At 45.7% G+C, this 20341-nt stretch overlaps 1 protein-coding gene across 2 annotated transcripts in view; it reads right to left on the bottom strand.

Moving 5' to 3' along the window:
* Positions 1-4807: 4807 nt before the first annotated feature.
* Drgx (Dorsal root ganglia homeobox) overlaps positions 4808-20341 on the bottom strand; it is a 37926-nt gene continuing 22392 nt past the window's right edge. Inside the window, exons 3-5 of one of the 2 annotated variants that reach the window (XM_071711558.1) lie at positions 16153-16358; positions 11502-11944; positions 4808-7547 (exon numbers count right to left, since the gene is read on the bottom strand). In XM_071711558.1, coding sequence (XP_071567659.1) covers positions 7040-7547; positions 11502-11944; positions 16153-16358 — 1157 coding nt within the window. In that variant the 3' untranslated portion in view covers positions 4808-7039. Of the gene's footprint in view, positions 7548-11501; positions 11945-16152; positions 16380-20341 lie in introns of both variants that reach the window. The other variant, XM_071711547.1, reaches the window with a different exon arrangement.

The following is a 20341-nucleotide window of genomic DNA, read 5'->3' on the forward strand; positions in this document are numbered from 1 at the left end:
AATGCGCAACCATCTCATCGATTCTCCATCCCAGATAGATCTCGCGCGCGGTAATAATATCCGCAATTAGAAACGTCACGCGGGTGATTCATGCCATGCGATCGTACATACACGCGCGTAACGCTCTCACACGTACGCGACTAATCTTCGGCCGGTTACGCGGTTTCGTCCGATGAACGTAGATTGGATAGCGGGCCATCATTTACCCGGAAACACACACGGCGCAGGAGCGCGCCGCTGCGGTACGCGCCCGTACACCGTGACAATTATTAGGATGGCAATTACGGTGGCGGCGGCGATACATGCGCGAGGCAGCTACCTACGTTTTGCACACACATACCTATATACGCGCGCGGCGCGCATACATCCCGCGTGCACCCAGAGCGAGAAAATCTACCCGAATACCAGGAAACAGACTCAGGTGCGCTGCGCCGGCCGGTATTGAATTTATAATTCCATTAGGGACCGCGCCGCTCCCCGATCATTTTCGCGTCTTCGCCTTTCACGGCACCGACCGCCACGTGCCGCCGCCGCCGACGCCGCCGTGCCGATCGAACCGGTCGTTTAGCATCTCGCACTATTTTCGACCTCGCTGCGCAAGTAGAATTTGAAAATTCCACGACGGTCTCTCCGCTGCTCCGGTTGACTCCTTCCTTCGAACTCGATTAAAAACGTAATTTTAATTCACGTAAAAAGAGACAACTGTCTAAAAACAACTTTATTATTATTATTTTATATTATTATGTTCTACAGTCATATTTTTTAAAAACAATATTGCCGATTACATGGTTTCTTTTATTTCTCTTCTATCCGTTCTTCCAGTTATGCATAAAGTCTGTAGTTTCCATAAAATAACAATCTTCTGATGCTTTCTGTATTTTACGCTTTTGATATTCTAATTGAAGAATCTGTTCTCAAATCATTTTGTTATTCGTAACACGTGATATCTCAAGTTTTTGACGATACGTATTTTAGACAGTTTGGAAATAAACTTCTTCGTTTCCGCGCAATCGGGATACAAAAGGATTATAGGAAATAAATTAGAGACCAAGGGGATAAATGAGATCGATGGCAGTCGAACCGATATACCGTCGCGCTTCTAACAAGCACGCGAACGCAATCCCCGCGTCCGGGGGGAGGGGGGGGATGAAACGGGGGCAAAGCGAGAGGGAACGAGTTTTTCCCGCGGGCGGGATTACGTCTATCCTGTATACGTTACACGTGAACCAGATATGTCGATCCGATCTCCCCGCCGGAGTCGGAAGAGAACGAAGGAACGGCCGCGAAGTGGATTCGAAAATTGAAAATCATTGCGGCTCCTGATCCCCTTAGTTTCGCCAGACAACCTCAATAAATTCTTCGCTCGCCCTCGCCGCCCGTGGCTTTATTCTTTATAAGGCGTTATATCGGGGGAGGATCCAAGGAGGGTCTCTCCTCCCTTCGGCTCTTTCCACCCGCGTCCTCCTCTTTGTCCGGCGGGTTGAACCTTTGCATCTCTCATTTTAACGACGCATACGTTATTACCGTCGCAAATTGCGTAAACGTTAATGCAATTTATACCATTCAAGTTTTATCGAGAAGAGTGGTTGTATCGCTTCATTTTTTACTTATGCCGAGATAAATGATAGAACCGTACATTAAGACAGAGAATACTAAGCTAAAGAGGTCGAGCATCGATGAATAAAACAATAGAAGAGAAATATATGTTATCCATTGAAAGCTTGCAAGAAAGTTTTCTCCTTTTTTTTTATTTTGGAGCTTTAATCACGTTAAAACGTTTTCTTTTGAGAGGGAATAAGAGAGTCTGCGGAAAAGTTAAGAAAGATACTGGAGAGCTTTTAAGATGAAAATTGGAACATCAATTTTTTAATATTCTTCTTCATCTGTTAAAAAATAATAGAAGTATGTGATTAAGTTGTTCAGCATATTAAAAGCAAACGTAGAAGAGATCCATCGACGTAATCTGAATTATTATTATCATATTTGTTATTTTACAATTAGCGCGCAACATTTCTCGATAATCAAAGATGCCGAGGAACGTCATTAGCGCGGAACTTAATATCACGGGTGGCCCGAAGCGAAAGATCGAGCCGTCTAATAAACAATTGTCTTCGTTCGCGGCGTCGCGCGCGCAAAGTGGCCTTATTTTTCCCCTAATTCCATCAGACTGAAAGTGGCGACGCGGCGGCGCGGCGAAGCCCAAGAAGAGTAGAGACAGACACTCGACGGTAGCATAGAGCTGCTGCTGCTGCTGCTGCTGCTGTTGCTGCTGCCTCTGCCTCTGCCTCTGCCTCTGCTACTGCTGCCGCCCCTGCTGCTGTTGCTGCTGCCGAGTCCTGGAGCGCCACGTTTCTCAGCGGCTTTGACATGCAAATTGCCTGACAATGAATTTCGTAAAACCTTTTACCGCGGAGTGCGCGCTTCGGGGGTGGCGCAGGGGCGAGACGGGACGAGAGAGAGGTGAAACGGAGCACGCCCTCTTGTGCACGACCCTACGCATACATCGGCGGGGGTAGGGGGAGGAGAGAGACGCCAGACGACGTCGCGGTATTAATCACTGTCTACCGGCGTCAGGCAGCTTCAACCATCTTCTCTCTGTTAAGCGTGAATCTCGTGATGCTCGAAAATCAGTTACTCGTGCCCGATTAAAACGAACCCTCCCTCCCCCCCCCACGCGCGCGGTCGGATTGAGATTGATCCCGGTATCGCGCAGCGAAATGGCATTTTATCAGAGATACCGATTATAAAGAGAAAAAAAAAGAATAATCTTAATCTGTTGTACTGTGTGCTTAACTGCATAGTCTTCATTTCATATCGAAGACTGTGAACTCAATTTCAAGATTGCGCGAAGTAATAGAATCTTATTTGCGGTCGTCCTAATTAACTATTCCATGCTGATTCCGATATTTAAATAAAATGAAAAGGGGACGTCTCTTCTTTTCCATATTAGAATCTATCATTTTTTTTTGTCAAATATTTTTCGAACATATCGTTCGATCAATCAGTTCCCGCACGCGTAGGGATTCAATTTTATTCGCTTTCCTTCCTCGATAAAATATCACAACGAATCTTCGCAGGAACCGTCTTTCGCGTCAACAGCTATTTTATTCGCATGGCCGCGAAGATCGTGTTCGCCGTAAAAGAGATACTCCGCGCGCGTTGTCTGAATTGTAAAAGGACCACTAAGCGGTAGCGCGGGGAGAAGGAAAGACGGAGTATCCGCAAAATCCGCCCATCCCGTTCCGGCGAGTTACGAGGAAGAAACGTATCGGGATAGGGTACGAGGGGTGGGGGGGGAGGGATCAATCGGATTTTTCTGCGAAACGCCAGTCCGCTCTCTCCGCGCACAATGACGCGAGAGCGACGGTACCGGCTCGTTGAATCCCGGCTAGCCGCGTAATGGGTATCGAGAGACATCGTTAAGCGTCGATCGCCTCTCCCAAAGTGGCCCGGCGCCTTGATTCACCCTCCCCTGTCCTCCTGACCTTCCTCACCCGCCGCTTTCTCTGTCTCGTCTTTCTATCTCGCGCCACCACTGGGCAAGGGTGCTGTAAGACTATGTCGGTGCGCGTTGGCTATAGATCGCGATGGAGTCCGCGGAAGTGGTAGTGAAGGGGGATAAGGAGGGGAGGAGGAAGTGAGGAAGGAGCTAAGAGCAAGAGACGGTGCGGAGGCGGAGAAGGGAGAGGAGGTTAAGGAAGGTAGATGCGCGGAGGCGGAGAGGAATGGGGGATAAACCATGATGTCGTTGATTAATACGGTTTACCAGTAAGTGTAACGGAGTGTGCAGAACACGCGCGTCCGCCACCCTCTTGCGCGCCCCCTCCCCCCTTCCCCCGCGGGCCGCTCTTCCGTCTTCCAGCGGGGCGGCTGCTGCCTTTCCTCTCTCTATATCCACCATCCCCGTCTCCTTCGCCATCGCCACCACCACCTCCGTCGCCGCCGCCGCGGAAGCAGAAGAGCTGCCCTCCCTTCCACCCCCGGCGGAATTCGTTGCACCAACCGGGAGCCACGTGCCGATCAATGGCGTCTTGCCGCTGGTTGGTCGAGCCGGGAACAACCCCCTCGCTCGCTTCTCCGTCTCGCCCTCCCGCGCCACCGCCATCCTCTCTCATCTCCTTCCTCCACCGCTACCTTCTCCTATACCCCTTCGCGTGCTTTCTCTCCTTTCTTTTTACTCCGCGAGAAGACTCGGCATGTACCCTCGAGGAGGGTTGATCCCATAAGAGAGGGCGAGCTTTTCTTATGAGGAGCATTGATTGCCAACACCCTCCCCCCCGCCCCCGCCGTTCTCCCCTCGCCCCTTGCCGCTACCTTCGCTGACTCGCGCCCCTTTACCTTCTTTCGCCCTTCTACCGCGATTCGCTTCCACTTCCGCGAGGGCCGCGTCTTCTCTCTCTCTCTTCTTCTCTCGCGCCGTTGCATTATTTCTTCCACCTCCTGTGTTTTTACTTGGTTTCTACTCGGCGGGTCGGTCCTCGGCTGTTCTCAGTTATGGCACAATTATTTGTCTATACGGGATCGAAGGAGAGCGCTTCTTGATGCTCCGATGCCATTGGCGGACGCGAGGATGGGGTCCTTATTGCGCCGAGATCGAATCGCGGAGCGATATCCGCGATATGCAATCTTGCGGTAACGTGCTACAGCGGCAAAATAAGTTACGGAATCGGAATTTTCGGGACGGAAAATCGGACGGATGGAGCGAGATGCCGGGATAACTGAGTTCGGATACCCTTACGGGAGCCCACGTATATGGGGGGAGACGGCTAAAATAATTATGCGAACGAATGATTTATATACATCAGGATTCATCACATGAGAGAACAAGTTTATTCGATATATCGCTACCACAGTTCTACACAGTTAATCGCTACCTTATACTATACTTCTCATTAGACTATCTTTGATTAGCACTGGCTATTTATCGGGAGGTAATATACAGGTCTCTACAAACAACTACGTCCGTTTCGCTTCTACGCTTTCCTTTCGCTTCGCGAAAATCCAGTGGGATTACGACATAAATGGAATTATCGTTATCTCGTCGAATTTATCGCGTAATTATCAAACCAAATCCGTTCCGTGGTCATTCCGCCTTCTTTTCTGCTCGTTCCTTGATCCTTGCGCCAAAACGACGGATTTTATTTGATGAATTACGATACTCGCAAACGTAGCAAAGATCTGAAATCGGTTAATATTGCCGGGCGATCGACGAATTTTTTTTTTTTTGTAAGGCATATAAGAGTAGTAGCCAACTCGAAACGAGTTTCTTCGCTTTACCTATAGCCGGGGATTAAAACCCACATAATCTCCGTGAGATTAATTAAATTCAAGGGATATCCAAGACGTTTTCTCTTTTTCTGACAGAGCAGTATCGAAATCTGAACCGAGATTACATCGGTTTCAACTCCCGCACGTAGGAATTTTACGATGAATGCACACTCGAGGCTGTCCGCGTGGCTTGAACGAATCGACTGGTCGAGTATGTCGAGCAATTGAATATACAGCGCATCAGGCACGTGTTGGTCCGTCGCGTCTTCTTACTCGCGTCGAAAGAAACGAAACCATCCGTAAACACTTTGCTACACAGTCTCCGCACAGGTCGTACTCGTCCCCGTTCTCGCCGCGCGCGCGCGCGCGCGCATTTGTTCTCATTATGTATATACAATACAAACGTATCGCGACGCGTATTAGCCATTTCAAATTCAGAAAGTCAGTCAGAAATCTGGCTCCCTCCTCTCGCAGAATTTTTCTTAAATGCTTCTCGCTATGATTAACGGATTCGCCAAACTTGTTACGATACATCTGGAACTCAACGATTTTCATACGTTGTAGATAGTAAATAGTGGCGATACAAACTATGTCTGGGTCGCAAGTTAAGGCAATAAATAAAATATAAGTTTCTGCATAATATGGAGATTTTAGACGCTATTGCTGATTACATATGTGAGAAAAAGGTTTATGTGTCTGAGAATACTACGGAAGATTATTGTAATGCACCCCGCCTATTTACATCGCTCGCGGATATAACAAAGTAATCTGCAAATTGATAGTGCTGCATTATTCAACGGTTTATTGCATATGCAATGAGTATTAATGGTATCTTGTTTGTTTTCCATTTTTATTAAAATCCAAAAACGATAGAGAGCCGATAAACATCGGGAGTAATCACAAATAATCAATTGGTAACTTTTAAAGAGAGAGAAGCGCAAATTAAACGGCACTTTATAGAAAACTTTGCAAAATCGATCCCGTTTTGTATATAACTAAAAATAAAGTTGTTTGTCAAATTTGTTGCAAATAAAAAATTTCTTCTAAAAATCAACGCGTTGTATGAGCTAAAATAAGTTTTCATCAGGATTGCGCAAGTTCTTAACAGAATTTGCGCCATGTTTATTTTAACAAGTCGCAATCGAAGACAATATGAATACAGTTTGCAGTGTTTGCACGAGCAGCCTTACCGAGCCAAAGTTATCACCTCGTAGCATTGTGGTTCGTTAATTCTTTGTCGTCTTCCGGAATTGGGACCCTTAAACTCGCCTGAACTATCACAACGTCGAAACTCAGAAAAGACTTTTTTTCCGTTTAAAAAAATACGAGAAGATTAAAATGCAATTATAATAAGGAAAGCACTTACAAAGATTGGCGGTGTAACATCGATGAGTTCAATTTTCGACGCTGTACTCTCGAAGAATTTAAATCATTATTAACTCAATGAAATCAACAACTTAGAAGGACTAAATTTCGTTAAACCTAATTTTGAAAGGACTACTTCTCCCGGTAGTATTTACTTCAAAGAATAAGTTAGAAAAATAATTCTCCGTATATGAAAAAACACAGAAACATATAACATTCTATATATATATTTATAACATCCTATACAACATTCTTCAGCTTCTACATAGCATCGAGATCCGAACTCACCGAGATTGCTATATCGCTGTCTAGCTTCGACTTTGCAACCGTCCGATACGCGTGGAATATCCTTTTGCAACTTATATCTCGCGTCTACGAGACGATTCCGGCATTCGTGGAAGCGATCCTAGGGATCTTCCTTGGTGGTGGGTTGTATTTGATGCACGCTAGGCAGGTGATGATGGTGGTGATGTTCCGGCCGCCTGGAGAGGCCCAACAGGGGCGGCAGCAGCGGCAAGTGCAGAGGCAGGGGTAACCCTCCGGGGAAGCCGGCGAGGCCGCCGAGGAGAGCCGAGGCGGTCGAGTGTTCCTGAGCTTTCCTCCGGAGCTCGGCCAGACTGTTACTTCGATGGAGATCGGTGGCGCCGGTGCCGGCGGCGCCGGGTTTGCAACAGCCGCAAATTGAACCGGGCCAGCCGGTCGGCGACCAAGACAACATTTCCTGAAGGCTGCCCGGCCGATGCTGGTCGCTGGTGGTCCACAACGATGGCGTCGTCGAGGTCAGCGATGTCGACGCGCTGCTGACGATTTTGTTACCGAAGAGCGGTGGCGAGAACTGGGCGGCCAGATGAGGCGAGAAGAAGATGGACGTCGGCGGTTCCACCGGCCTGAAGCCCGCGCCTATCCCCGTGGTACTGAAAGTTCGACGAGAGGGAAAAATGAATATAAATGGAACATAGAAACATAAAAGGACATAAAGGTAGCGTTAAGAACACGTAATACGAAACATACGACAAAGTACAAATTTAATTTTTAAATTTAAAAATGGTTTCGAGTCGAATGCGCTTCTCTCGTGTTTAATATTAGAATCGCTGACTGGGTGAATTTTTAAACCTGGCAAGGATAGGAATAATTTTCCACCACATTGAAATGTTCTCGTTTTATTGTCGAAAGTCATATACTTCAATGGGGAATTTAATGCAAAAATGTAATGGAGTTTGATTAAACATTTCGATGTAAGAGCTTAATTTTATTTTTAAGATAGAACAAAGCGATCTCGTCCTCGACTGATATTTTAAAAATACGATAAACTTTTGGTTTCGAAGTGATAAAAGTATATTCCATCTTTCTTATTTCGCAATTTCTTAAACTAATGATAATAGCACAATTGACGCGCACTGATACACGTAGGCACAGAAACATCTCAATCGTCACGCCGGAAACGATCCTTAACTCGTCCGCGAATTAACGCTATTTCAAGCGGTGCGATTATCGCCAAAAGGACGTCGCAATTTCGCGCGATTCCAACTACCGGCGTATCAGCGTAGCGAAAGCAAGAGACAGACAGGCAGACGCGAATGAAGTGCGAGAGAAAGACGGAAACCGAGAACGGATGGAGTAGGGAGAGAGAGAGAGAGAGAGAGAGAGAGAGAAAGAGAGAAGGAGCCGCAGCCTCACAAGCGCTAATCCGATTAGCACGCGCGATGTTCCGCATCCTCCGAGAGGAGCGGAGGCTGCTTTGAGGCGCTGATGATTATCTCAAATATTAATCGCAAATATTGTTTAATTAATGTAACGAGCTCGAGTCGGTACTCGAGTCGGAGCCGAGATCAGGGAGAGGGGGGGAGGGAAGGAGGAGGAGAGGATGGCGGAGGACGCGTGGGGGCGGGCGGGAGTTAGGGCAGGCAGCCCACGGCATTTAGGTCGTTAGTGGGGTGCGGGGCGACGGGGGTAGGAAAGACGCAGTTCGTCGGCAGGCCAGAGTAACGGATTTCAGGTGGTTGCCTGGGGGGTGGGGTTGAATCGGGGAAGAGGGAAAGGGGAAGGGAAAGGGGTGGTAAACCGCGACGCGCGCGGGGGCGACGGCGACGGCGACGGCGGCGGCGAGAGGAAGAGCCGAACCGCGGTAAGCGCGATAATTAGCGGCAATTAGCCGCGTAGTCTACCGTGCGCCTTGCTTACGTGCGCTCGTTTACTTGCCGCGCGCGCGCGCGCACACACATGCAAGTGCATACGTGCACACCGGTGCCGCGCGCTGACGTGATGGACGAAGCACGACTTAGTATATCCTCCTATCTTATCGACGCGTTTGCCTCGGCACTGAGTTACGGTGTCGAGTTACGGTGTACGAGGGATGACGGTTGAAACGCAGATTACCTCTCGCAGAAACGACGTAAGATTAGCATCCGCGCGCCCCTTTGGGACGAAAAAAAATTATTGCGAGAGAAAAAGAAGAAACGTTAAATGATCATTTTTAAGAGAAAACAATAATAACTTAAGAATGAGATTTTTAGACAATCAATTTTGCATTAATTTTACTATATTCTCTATTTATAAAATCAAATATGGACTTTATCAATTACGACTGTGATATTATTCGGCTATAAAAACAAATTGTATATATATGAGCTACATATTAAATGCAAATTTAAATTCTTACATTTTTCTAAGTGAAAAACATCAAAGTTTCGATAATTTAAAATATTTTTTTCTATTTTCTCGTATCTTTTCATCTACCTTTTTTATTTCCACGAATTTTCATTATCGAGCCCGTTATTCAGTCGAACACGTGTGATCACTTTAGTTATTTTATTTAATATTTATATGCTCCATTTTACTTATCTAGTTTTTGTATCCTATAATCGCTTCTAGATAAGTAACGACGTCGATAACTACGATATTACCTAGACGAGGTCGCGTTTCCCGCGTAATAAGACTCCATTAAAATCTTTATTTAAAATTCAATAACATTAAACGCTTTCAGCTCCGCCGGTAGCGAATATAGCGTGGAGTTAAAGCGAGTAATAAAAGTGATAGGGCACGATTCCGAGACGAATGTATTATCGTGATATCGTTTACACACATTGCCATTAACTAGTTTTTAAAATACAAATTTTAATCGATAGGGTGGCGAACTCTTTTGCATTCGTATTATGACCATCTTAGCTGAGTCGATCTTTCGATTCGGAAGGGTTGCGTTTTATCAGTCGAATACAGGTGCAATTTCTGAAACAAAGTACCTGCTTCGCACCGGGCTAACAAGAGTAACGCGTAATCAATTCTTACGCAACCGCCTAAGAGAATCGCGAGACAAAAGAGCGATCTGGCGACGAGACAACGTCTTTGCGACGCGGATCCGCCCCTATACAGTAGCACGAAGTCAGTCGCTCTTAAAGTAGCTAGGTAGAACTAAGGTAAGAAGGAACGCAGAGCTTACACCCTCCTCTCCCCCGTCCTCCGCCCCCTTCGCCCGCGACCCCCGGCAGGAGCTTCGCCGTTCCTCTGAATAAATGATGGGGATATATTTACGGCGAGCGGTTTTAAATAAATTACAACTGCGGGGACGACGAAGGAGTATCTTCCTGCCGTTTCTTCTTTACCTTTTCCCTCGACCCCGGTACCAGTCTCACCGTCCCCCCCTTGAACCCTCCCGCCTACGCTCTTCGTCGTTCTTGTCGACATCTAACGTGCCCTCCTCTCGCAAGTATTACGCGTGTCTGCTACGCGTGTGTTTTTCGGCATTTTTTGTTCCCGGCCTCCACGTCGATCCGCAGAGAGAGAGAGAGAGAGCGAGAGAGAGCCCACCGTCGTCGTCTCGGGGATTATAAACGAATGCTCCGTCCCCGCGGAAAGAGAGAATCGCGAGCGGGATAAATCGCCCCTTTTCGATTCTTCGGACTCGTGCTCCGGCTCCCTTATGCACGCGGCCGATGAAACGTGTCTCTCGTAGAAATATTTTATGTGGTACAAATATTTTTCTATATTTTCTGTGCACACACTTACATCGAACTCTCCTTTATAATATCTCAAACATTGATAAAATAAATAGATATTTATACAAACAAATATTTTCGTAGGACATAAGAAGAGAGATATCAAAATGCGTTTTATCATGGAAAATTGTTTTATTTATTTATTTATAAGTAAATTATTACCTATGGCATTTATAGAATATTTATGTAAAATCATGTAAGTCCATAGACGAAAGAAACATATATGACATTGCTCTTCCATACTGCGAAATTATATATTAATGTGACTGGCAATTTGCACATTTGCAAAAATCAATAATTTTGAAACACTTTAATCCGCTTGCTCCCGGAACTTCCGCGAAATTTCCACGAAAAACCGTCGCCAGCTCTTTAACCTTTTTATCCGTTGCAAACTCTTTAGCTCGTCGTCTGGACGCTTCTTTCCGTTGACATGCGGAGTCGTAAACGCGAGACACCATTTAGTTTCACGAGACAAAAGTCCAGAGCGAAAAGCGGCGCGTATCGCCTCGCCACCCCCGCCACTACCGCCGTCGCTGACTCCCGTGGAAGCTGCAGTTTAACGAGGCGACGATTATCGCGATTATACGAGTGGCTATATGATGACGACGCGCGGGAGAGGTGAAGGGGGAGCTGCCGGGAGAAGAAGCGGCTTAACCGGTGGCAGCGTCGGGGGCAGCAATGCCGTCACGTAGAGTGGTTTAATGGCGCGTATCGAGCATCCGGCCGGCGATGTTCAGCGGCGCTTGCACCCACTTATTCGTTGAAATCGTCCGAGAGTTTATAAGGGGTTGGGGAGGGGAGGTAGAGAGAGGAGCTCAGGAAGGAGGAGGAAGATATTTCCTAAAGACGTAAATACAAACGAAGCTAAGAGCTCACCTCTCGGCGGGTGGTCCGAGGCCCCCCACGGTGCTCGGTGGCGGCGGCGGCGCCCTTATGGGGGTCGGCGGTGGCGTCGAGACGCCACCCAGGGACGGCTGACTTGGCTGGGGCCGGGGACTGACCGAGGCGGAAGTCGTGCTGGGGCTCCTGGAGCCGCCGCCGCCACCACCGCCCCCGGTCCCCTCCGCCACGGCGTCCTCCGTGTCGGCAGCGCTGCTGCTCGTCGTGGTGCCCTCCGGATCGTTCCCCGTGGGACTCGGGCCCGCCGACGAGGACGTCGGCGCGGCCAAAGCGGAAGATTCTATGTTACCGCTGCCGCCACCGCTGCCGCCGCCACCGCCGCTGCCGCCACTACTCCCGTTTCCACCCTCGCGTTTGCGTTGCTCCTCCTTCAGTCGTTCACTCTTACGCCATTTCGCCCGCCGATTTTGGAACCACACCTGAAAATTACGATCGCCGCGGTTAGAATAGATTAACCTTATGCTTAAGCTTCAAGGAATCGATAGTGGGAAGTGGAAAGCGTAACTTTGATGCAGAAGTTTCTGTTTTATAAGTAAAGTTACTGAATTAACTTTTTTTAAGTGAGTCGATAAATTCTTTTTACACAAAAAATATATTGCTAATATTCAGTTCGTCGTTAATTGATACATAAATGTAGAAGAAATACATTCAAATCTGTTACATTATCTGTCACACACACTCACCCCCTAATATAACAACTTTTGCCCCGCGCTTTTATTTTGTGTCTTTAATATATGTTTTATGTCTTTTCCATAATACAATTTTAGGGTTACGCTAAATATGAATAAATATATCATATCGCGATATACGTGCATCCAGGGAAGTTAAACTTCTCAAAAGCCAACTTCGCGGAAGTTTGCATAATTCTCTGATTCAATTCTCGACATCTCAGTCATCTGACTGTACCGCGCGCGCGGACGAGAGGGTTAAGTCTCGCGAAAGTCACAGAAACGACGGACGAGAGGCAGACGGGTGATGGAGAAAAATGAGACGGACGGTCGTATCTACGGCACTCCGCAACGTCCGCAAATGTGCAAGGATAATTGCATGCGCGGGGGAGATGGCATTCTGAGGCAGAGAAAAGCATGAGGGTGCGGCAGGTTGGTTGGGCGAATGTGTGGGGGGAGGGGAGGGGGTCGTTGGGAGGCCGGGGGCACTTTCCGTCGTGCATGTTCAACGAGCCGACAGCAACCACGGCGGCCGAGTGTTTTTTAAAAAGCTCGAGTTCCGCTAACGAGGCTAACTTGACATAATACCGGCTGAAATAGACTTTATTACACCCAGCGGTTCTCCGCCGCTGACTTTTGTCCCGACAATGGGTGTACGATAACTTTTGGTACTGGCGCGGAATCCTCATTCGGCGTGCCTGATACGCCAACTATAGTAAGTAAAACGTTATTTGTAATCAGAGCTATGTTTTATAGGACGTAAAAATTAGTTGATTCGAAAAATTCGTTGCCTAGAAAATATCCGATGTGCCATATAAAGTGATATTGCGTTGAAAAATATAGCGTAAATTTTATTAGACAACTGCACGGTTTTCGAGGAAAATTATTTTGAAAGGGAAAGATTGTGCAAAATATGTTTAAGAAAAGAACAGACTATACGGATTTCACAAAAAAAGTCCTTAGTAGGAAGAGCTGAAATAGGATTGGCACATCCTATCCTGTGTAATGGGTCTGGAAAATGATTATCTTACATTCGAGCGCGGAACTTTCGCAGGAGGAAGCTCGGAAAATGGTTTAATAAAATAAATACGATGGGCACGACTCTTCACCGCCACCTCGAGCATCGCGGGAGGATGGAGGATAGGGCGGCAGACGGGGAGATATAATAATATCCTAAGGGTTACGGGGGAGGAGGGGCGAATAATAGCTGGGAACAAAAGCCATGGTTCCGTAGGGATCACCGTCGTTTTCTCTTCCACCCTCGCGCGATATTTCCTCTCCACTTTTTTTTCAATACAAATTTAATCTGAAATTCGTTGATAATGGGCGTAAAATGTTTTTAATCGGCCGCACCCTCGTTAAACGAATGTGTCGCTCTTTGTCGCGGGATTACCGATCGCACGTATCATTGTGATACGCTTTTTAAAACGGTGACAACGATAACTACTGATTAATTCACGGAAAGCTGTTTTTTCAACGGCTTTGTAAATCGAAAAATGTCCGCTTTTTAATAAATTCACGTTTACAAAAATTTCCTTCTCGTTTCTCAATTCTCGAACGCAATTCGTGGATTCAAATAATTTCGTCAAAACTGTCGTACAGATAGAGATACTAATATTTTCATACTGATTTATACTGATAAACTACTTTTCTCGAGGCACTCGATCCGCGGTTCGTAAAAATGTTCTGCATTTTATAACTCCAAAGTAGCGTAGATAACTACGTGAAGAGAAGTGAAGAGTTTCGCGAAATCCAATCGCCGAAAATAGGAGAGCCAATGTAATCGGCGGTGCCCAGCATCCCCGGTCCAGGGATCGCGTCGCACGAGCGCAGGTGCGAGCGGCGTTTGACGCGGCGCGGCGCGGCGCGTCTAATTCACGCACGCCGGTAATTGCCGCCTCGCACATGCGTGCACGTACGTGTGCGAGCAAACGTTACGCACACGTACACACGTTGCGTGTGCGAGGAGATATACGCACGCCCGCCGTATGTGACGAGATGTCGTGTGGTACGTGCCTCGACGATACAATGGACCCTCCTTCAACCCTCCCCCGCCCGTCGCCCCTCTAGGAGGTTCTAATTGGAGCCTGGAGAAGAGGACGGGCGCTACGTAAACGCGCCTATTTGTCCATTATTCCAGATTCCCTTTGTCTTCGCTAATGAAACAACGAGTCTGCGCCGTAATTGCGTCACAGTCAGACCAACCGCCTCTCTCTCTCCCTCTGTTCCTCATCCGCCTCCCTTCTGTCTCTTTCATTGTCATGTGTACACACCGTCGTCTCTCTCGTAAAGATTGCAGCCTCCTCGGCTTCGTAAATCCGCACAATGCACGCCAGGCTGCCTCTTAGACTTTGTGATCGAGGATCCTTCGCGAGTCAGGATATTAATGACGGAAGGGAGAAGCGCCGAGATACAAATCTTTCGGGTTTGTCAGAACACACGAGCTATGTGTAATTATTAAAAAAAAAAAAAAAAAAAAACGTTGCGTGAAATAATTATAGTAGAAAATCGAATTGATAGAGTTACAAATACAGCAGGAGTTATGATTATCGAGGTATATTTGAGTTGGAAATTGCAAAAGCTGTCAAAAGGTATCGTCCGAAACTCAACGGAGATGCATGTTGGCGTCTGCCGAGAAATCAAAAGCCCGCCATTGGTAATCAGATATCCTCTGCAGATGTTCCGACAGGATTTTAGGCTGGAATCGCTGTTACGCTGCAGGGATTCTCAGCGCGAATTACAGCGGCGTGAGTAAATATGGCCGTGAGGACGTAGCCAGGAGTACAAAGTAATCCCGGAGATTACCGGCTTACTCTGTCAGAAGATTACGTCAGGTCGAGGGTGTCAGCGCGCCTCTTGGGGGTCCAGGGTTCCCCCCCCCCCGTCCTCCCGTCCTGCCCGATTCGCCCCTCTGTACACATACGCTCTCGCTTTTGCGGCAACACTGTACCAGCCGCAGACAATCGATCATAATCGCGATCTTTTACAGATTTTCTTTTTAATTTTCAATCAGTTACTGAAGCCCCAAAATATTTTCATCCTGCGACTAAATCTCGCGTGTTTCCCGTCGCGTAACATCATGCATAAAATATACGACGCGTTATTTTTCGTACGATAAATTATAAATATGGCAAATTTTTAAAACCCGGGAGTGGCAAAGGACAAAAATCGATAAAAAAAAATTGTCGAAATTTCGCTTTGAATCGCGGAAATCCGGTTTACGCATATTTTTCGCGATATAATCATTTGGATACTAATGGATACGTAGGCGGGTAATATACATTCTATTGTGTGTTCCGCGGAAATATTACGTGAAAAACGTAAAGCGCGAAAAATGTTCTCGGAATTTCTCTACTTAGCGCTCTACGAAGGCGGACAAAAAATTACCGGGTTGCCGCGCGTAATTTTCTCATCGCATTAAAACGCGGAATCCAATCTCAATGCGCTGAGACGCATTAAAAGATTAAGCTCGCTGCTGCCAATGCTCGGGACGCGAGCATGCGAACATTCTGTGAAGTTTTAATGCACGTGCTTTCATGTTATCGAATAAACGTGATTATACAACGTGATTAGCATACTTTCAAGTAACCTGTTTTAATATATCTTTAAATATAATGCACAGTGCTTCTGCCATAAATTTATTCGTCTCCCTTATTCTAATGGATCCTTCTTTTTTTTATAATTTTTACCGGATTATAGACATTATTACATTACATGCAGCAAGATACTTTATGAGAACTGAGAAAATAAAAGTGAACAAAGTAAATAATTATGTTAATGATAATTCAGCAACGCACCCGGCTGCTTTCTGTGTACTTGAAAAATATTCATAATCCGAAAAAAGAATCTAATTCAGGTTGTAGGATCGCGAGACTGCATGGGATACAGTTGTAGGACAATTGGATTGAAAAGTTCGGCGGTAAAAGAGAGATCTCCACGTGTATCATTATTATGCTCACCTGCACTCTAGCCTCCGTGAGATTAATCTTCATGGCCAGATCTTCCCTCGTGAAGACGTCCGGATAGTGAGTCTGCGCGAAGGCGGACTCGAGTTCCTCCAGTTGCTGGAGGGTGAAAGTTGTCCTGTTTCGGCGCTGCTTCCTCCGCACGAAGGAATCCTCGCCAACTCCGTGCAGTGCTGGGTGATAGGCGGAGTAACTAGTATCTGTAACAAATCCGGAGAGTACTGCAAAGCAGTTGTTTATTTCGTACGTTTGTAGAATATCGCTTCTGTAATTCCTAATTGCTAATTTGCGCGAATTTCGTTTTCCACGCGAGGATCCCGAAACACAGTTAGTTGTCGATAAAACAAGTGATAATGACTACACGAGTCGAGCGATAGTAAATCGATATAGGTACTAATAAATATCAAAAATATTTCGAATTAATTTTTATTTCAATTATATAATACGTTAATTATATAGCGTTAATAGTTTAATTATGTAACACGTTTTTATAATTAATGTTAATGATATGTGTTGCGACGATATAAAGAAAGTATTTTCACTTCAGAGGGACGAGTTCGACGAAGTTTCGCCTTTTAATTCTTGATAGATTCGAATTTGCGAAGTTCCAGGAGAACTTAGTTCGGTACTCCGCATATTTGCCTGTGCTTGACTAGGGTTTGCGAAACTCGGTAACTTCTAGAAACTTGTGAGTTACTGACAATCTCGCGGAATTTTCAAATTTATACGGCAAGCGTTATTGCAAAATAAAATGATCAACATAATTCCGTGCTTTTTCGCTGGGAATTTGGGATAGTTTACATTATTGCTTATTAATGCAAATAAGTTGTACCATTGGATAATAGAAGAGCCGTACACGGTAAACGTAAATTAATTCAATTTAATTGAATTCAATTTAGCAAGTGTATATAATAATTGAATTCTTCGTATCGAAACATCTTTCTCAACGTCTTTCTGCCGTTCGGAACTATATTAATATAGAAATTCGGATATTTCATCAGAAAGGTCATAGTATGATCATTTCATATTCGATTTGACATTTCAACAGAAATTTATTAATACGTAATTATATTGCTTCTGCGTATTATTTTGGTACGACCCCAGCACGCGTATTTTGTCTCGCCGTTGCAATTACGCGAGCAGACAGGGCATATTAATTAAAAATGTTCAGGGAAACGTGGTTAACTGTGATCGCGCGCGCGCGCGCACACGAAGGATCGAAAAGTGTAGCGCCGATATAAAGGCATCGGTCGGGATACACGCGCATACAACGAGACGCGAAGTGGGAGCAGACGTTACGAAGCGGCCGGAACCGCTCATCAATGATGCAGAGCAATCAGCGCAATTAATTACCGCGGCGCTAAGCCCCGGCTTAGCGAAAAACACAAATTAATTTCCTAAGCTCATAAAAATTCATGCCACTCTCTCCCCGGCCGTCTCTCTTCCGCTCGCGCACAATGTCTCCTCTTCCTCCTCTCTTTTACCCTCTTCCCTTTATGTCTCTCTTGCTCTTTTTCTCTTTCTCTTTCTCTCTCCCTTTCATCCTTTCGACACAGAGGACGATAACGGCGATAGAAAGAGAGAGAAAGCGAGATATAGGGATAACGACGCATGATGGAGTTGCGCCATCAACGGTTGCAGAGCCACATGGTTGCATCCACAGGGGCGCATCGAGATGCTTCGCCCCGTTGCCGCTGAACTTTCATAACTGTCACGGACGCGCAATTATACGCTACGGTCGCCGCGATCTCCCGTAACGTTTGCAAGATTAATATCAATGAGGATCCGCGAGGATTTTCGCTCTAAACCACGCACGCGAAAATAAACGATTCGGGCTTTCCGGACCGCCGGTATTTTATCAGGGCGTTTAACGACGTTGCGGACTCGCGGATGCACTTAAAACTTTGTTTCCGCTCGCGCTCCCGTCTGCATGATTATCGTGCCCGATACGGATTTGTTGTAATATACGAACGGTGTTGCGTTTGTTTGTCGCGTAATTGCCTGGAGAATCGCCGTTTCCAATCAAGAAACGACAATTATATAATACATATGATCCGATAATATAATTTTGCTCGGCATATTTTTCACGCATGTGGAATCTTTTAAACGACACTATTTGATTTTAAAAGATAGAAGAGAAGTTCTTTCGTGCGTAATGTCGAGTTGACGAACCACGGAGCGTACAGTCATCTCGCGAAGTACACCGTAATGCAAAAAAAATTTTTCCCCATTCTCGGTGTATCGATAAGCAACGATCGTCGTTGTTGCCGCGGCTGCAAAGAAAACGTAGATAGAGAAGCGAGTCGGGTGACGACCGCGGTGGCTAAATAAATTTGCCGGTGCCCCAAACTGAAATCCACTCAAGATCTTAGATTAGAGTCGGTCCGAAGTAAAGCCCGGATCCAGACAACTCGTACAACTCATCGGGAGTCGGTCTGATCCAATTTATTAGTAGTATCCCGAGTACAGAGGAGAAAGAGAGAAAGAGAGAAAGGGGGGAGGAGGAGAGAGAAAGAGCTGGCGACTTTTGCACTCGGGACGCACGTGCAACTCCTTTTCGCGACACGCTTCGTTGTTGTTGATTTTGCCTACAGAGAACGTGAAGGAAAACGATCAATTTTTCGCGCAAGGAAAGCATGGGGACATCATTAATTCACGCGTTCTTTACAAGAAGCAAAATCTCATATCTTTTCTAGATAAGATTTACTAAACTCTTAATGTATATAAATCATTGCATAAGATTGCTGGATTTCATTCCCTACGTGTAGCTTTTATTTTTTTACTTATTTAAATTTTTTAGCATAACATATATGACATGGACATTTGCACGTGTAATCAGTTCTTTTATAAATTAATTTAAAATAAGTTGAAATATATAAAAGGATTTCAATATATGTAAAGATAAATCAAAGATGTAAAAATCAGGCTCCTTTAAACAGAGCTTCGTCTTCTCTTCGAGAAGAGATCGAGTTAGACTCAAAATTTAATTCTGAAACTTAATTATAATTTTATTTGCTCAGTCTACGTTGACTTTGTATTTTTACATGCGTAGGCGAGCAATTCAAAATTATTCCAAACGCGCGTCACGATCCTCCATGATCGCCCGTATCCGTTGCACTTGCGGACTGCAGGTCTCGAAGGCACCCAGAGAAGAAGGGGGGGACCGGTGGTGGACCCGTGGAAAAACTACACGTAGAGAACGAAATCTAATGACACCCCGACCGTTACTAATGACGCTAACGAGGTAGTTAGATGTTAGAGCGAATGTCGGTGGGTCTGGACCGTGGGCCGAGGGAACCCACTTACCGACTTATCACGTAGTTACCTAATCTGTTTATCCCAACGGGGGGTAGAGGAGGCCAGAGAGAGAGAGAGAGAAAGAGAGAACGGAGAGATAGAGAGCTACGAGCCAGCGGGGACCGGGGGAGACAGACGAGGGGGCAATCGGGAGCTGGAAGGGTGCCCGGACGTCCCTGAGGACACCCGTTCCCCGGACCCCCAATCCCCCCTGCCTACCTCGACGCCCTGTTCGATCATCTACCGGAGAGAGACCGCTGCGCCTCCCACATTTATGAGCCTCAATGGGTATTGTGTTTTAAAGAGAATATAGAGAATAGGGCGCGCGTCACACTTCCCACGTTCTTGGATTTACTAATAGCGATTTGGGCACAGAGTGAAATAAATGGTAATGATTTTTCGGATATTTATGTATATTTTATGATAGCATAAAATTGATAGAATAGCGAAAATTGATTTTTGAACTCCCTTCGCTGCTTTTGTTAGATTTGCTCGGATATCGAAGTCAGTATTGTAATATGCTACTGCATTATTCAGCTAAAACAAATACTATATATATTCTTACGAATAAGAGGTGTTGATAATGGAAAAAATAATTAAAACAATATAAGGACACAATAAAAAATCTCTTCCTGTTAGTATATAAATCTTTGATAACACATAGCGCTATTTTTATCGAAATTACAAGTCGCTCCGTATAATCATAAAGTCGTAATTAATAATAATTTATAAAGCCTGATATTGTATTTCGTCGCGATTAAAAATGAAATTTTCGAAATCAGATACTTTCCGTTTTAGTGAAATCCGCGAATTAGCGAAATAAATTTTGCAACCGTAATTCGATAACGATAAATCACCATCGCTGGCCGGAGACACGTCGAGAGAA

The sequence above is a fragment of the Temnothorax nylanderi genome, unplaced genomic scaffold (assembly GCF_030848795.1).
Source record: "Temnothorax nylanderi isolate EJ_2023f unplaced genomic scaffold, tnyl_v1.0 TNYL_tig0005_pilon, whole genome shotgun sequence".
Lineage (NCBI taxonomy): Eukaryota > Metazoa > Arthropoda > Insecta > Hymenoptera > Formicidae > Temnothorax > Temnothorax nylanderi.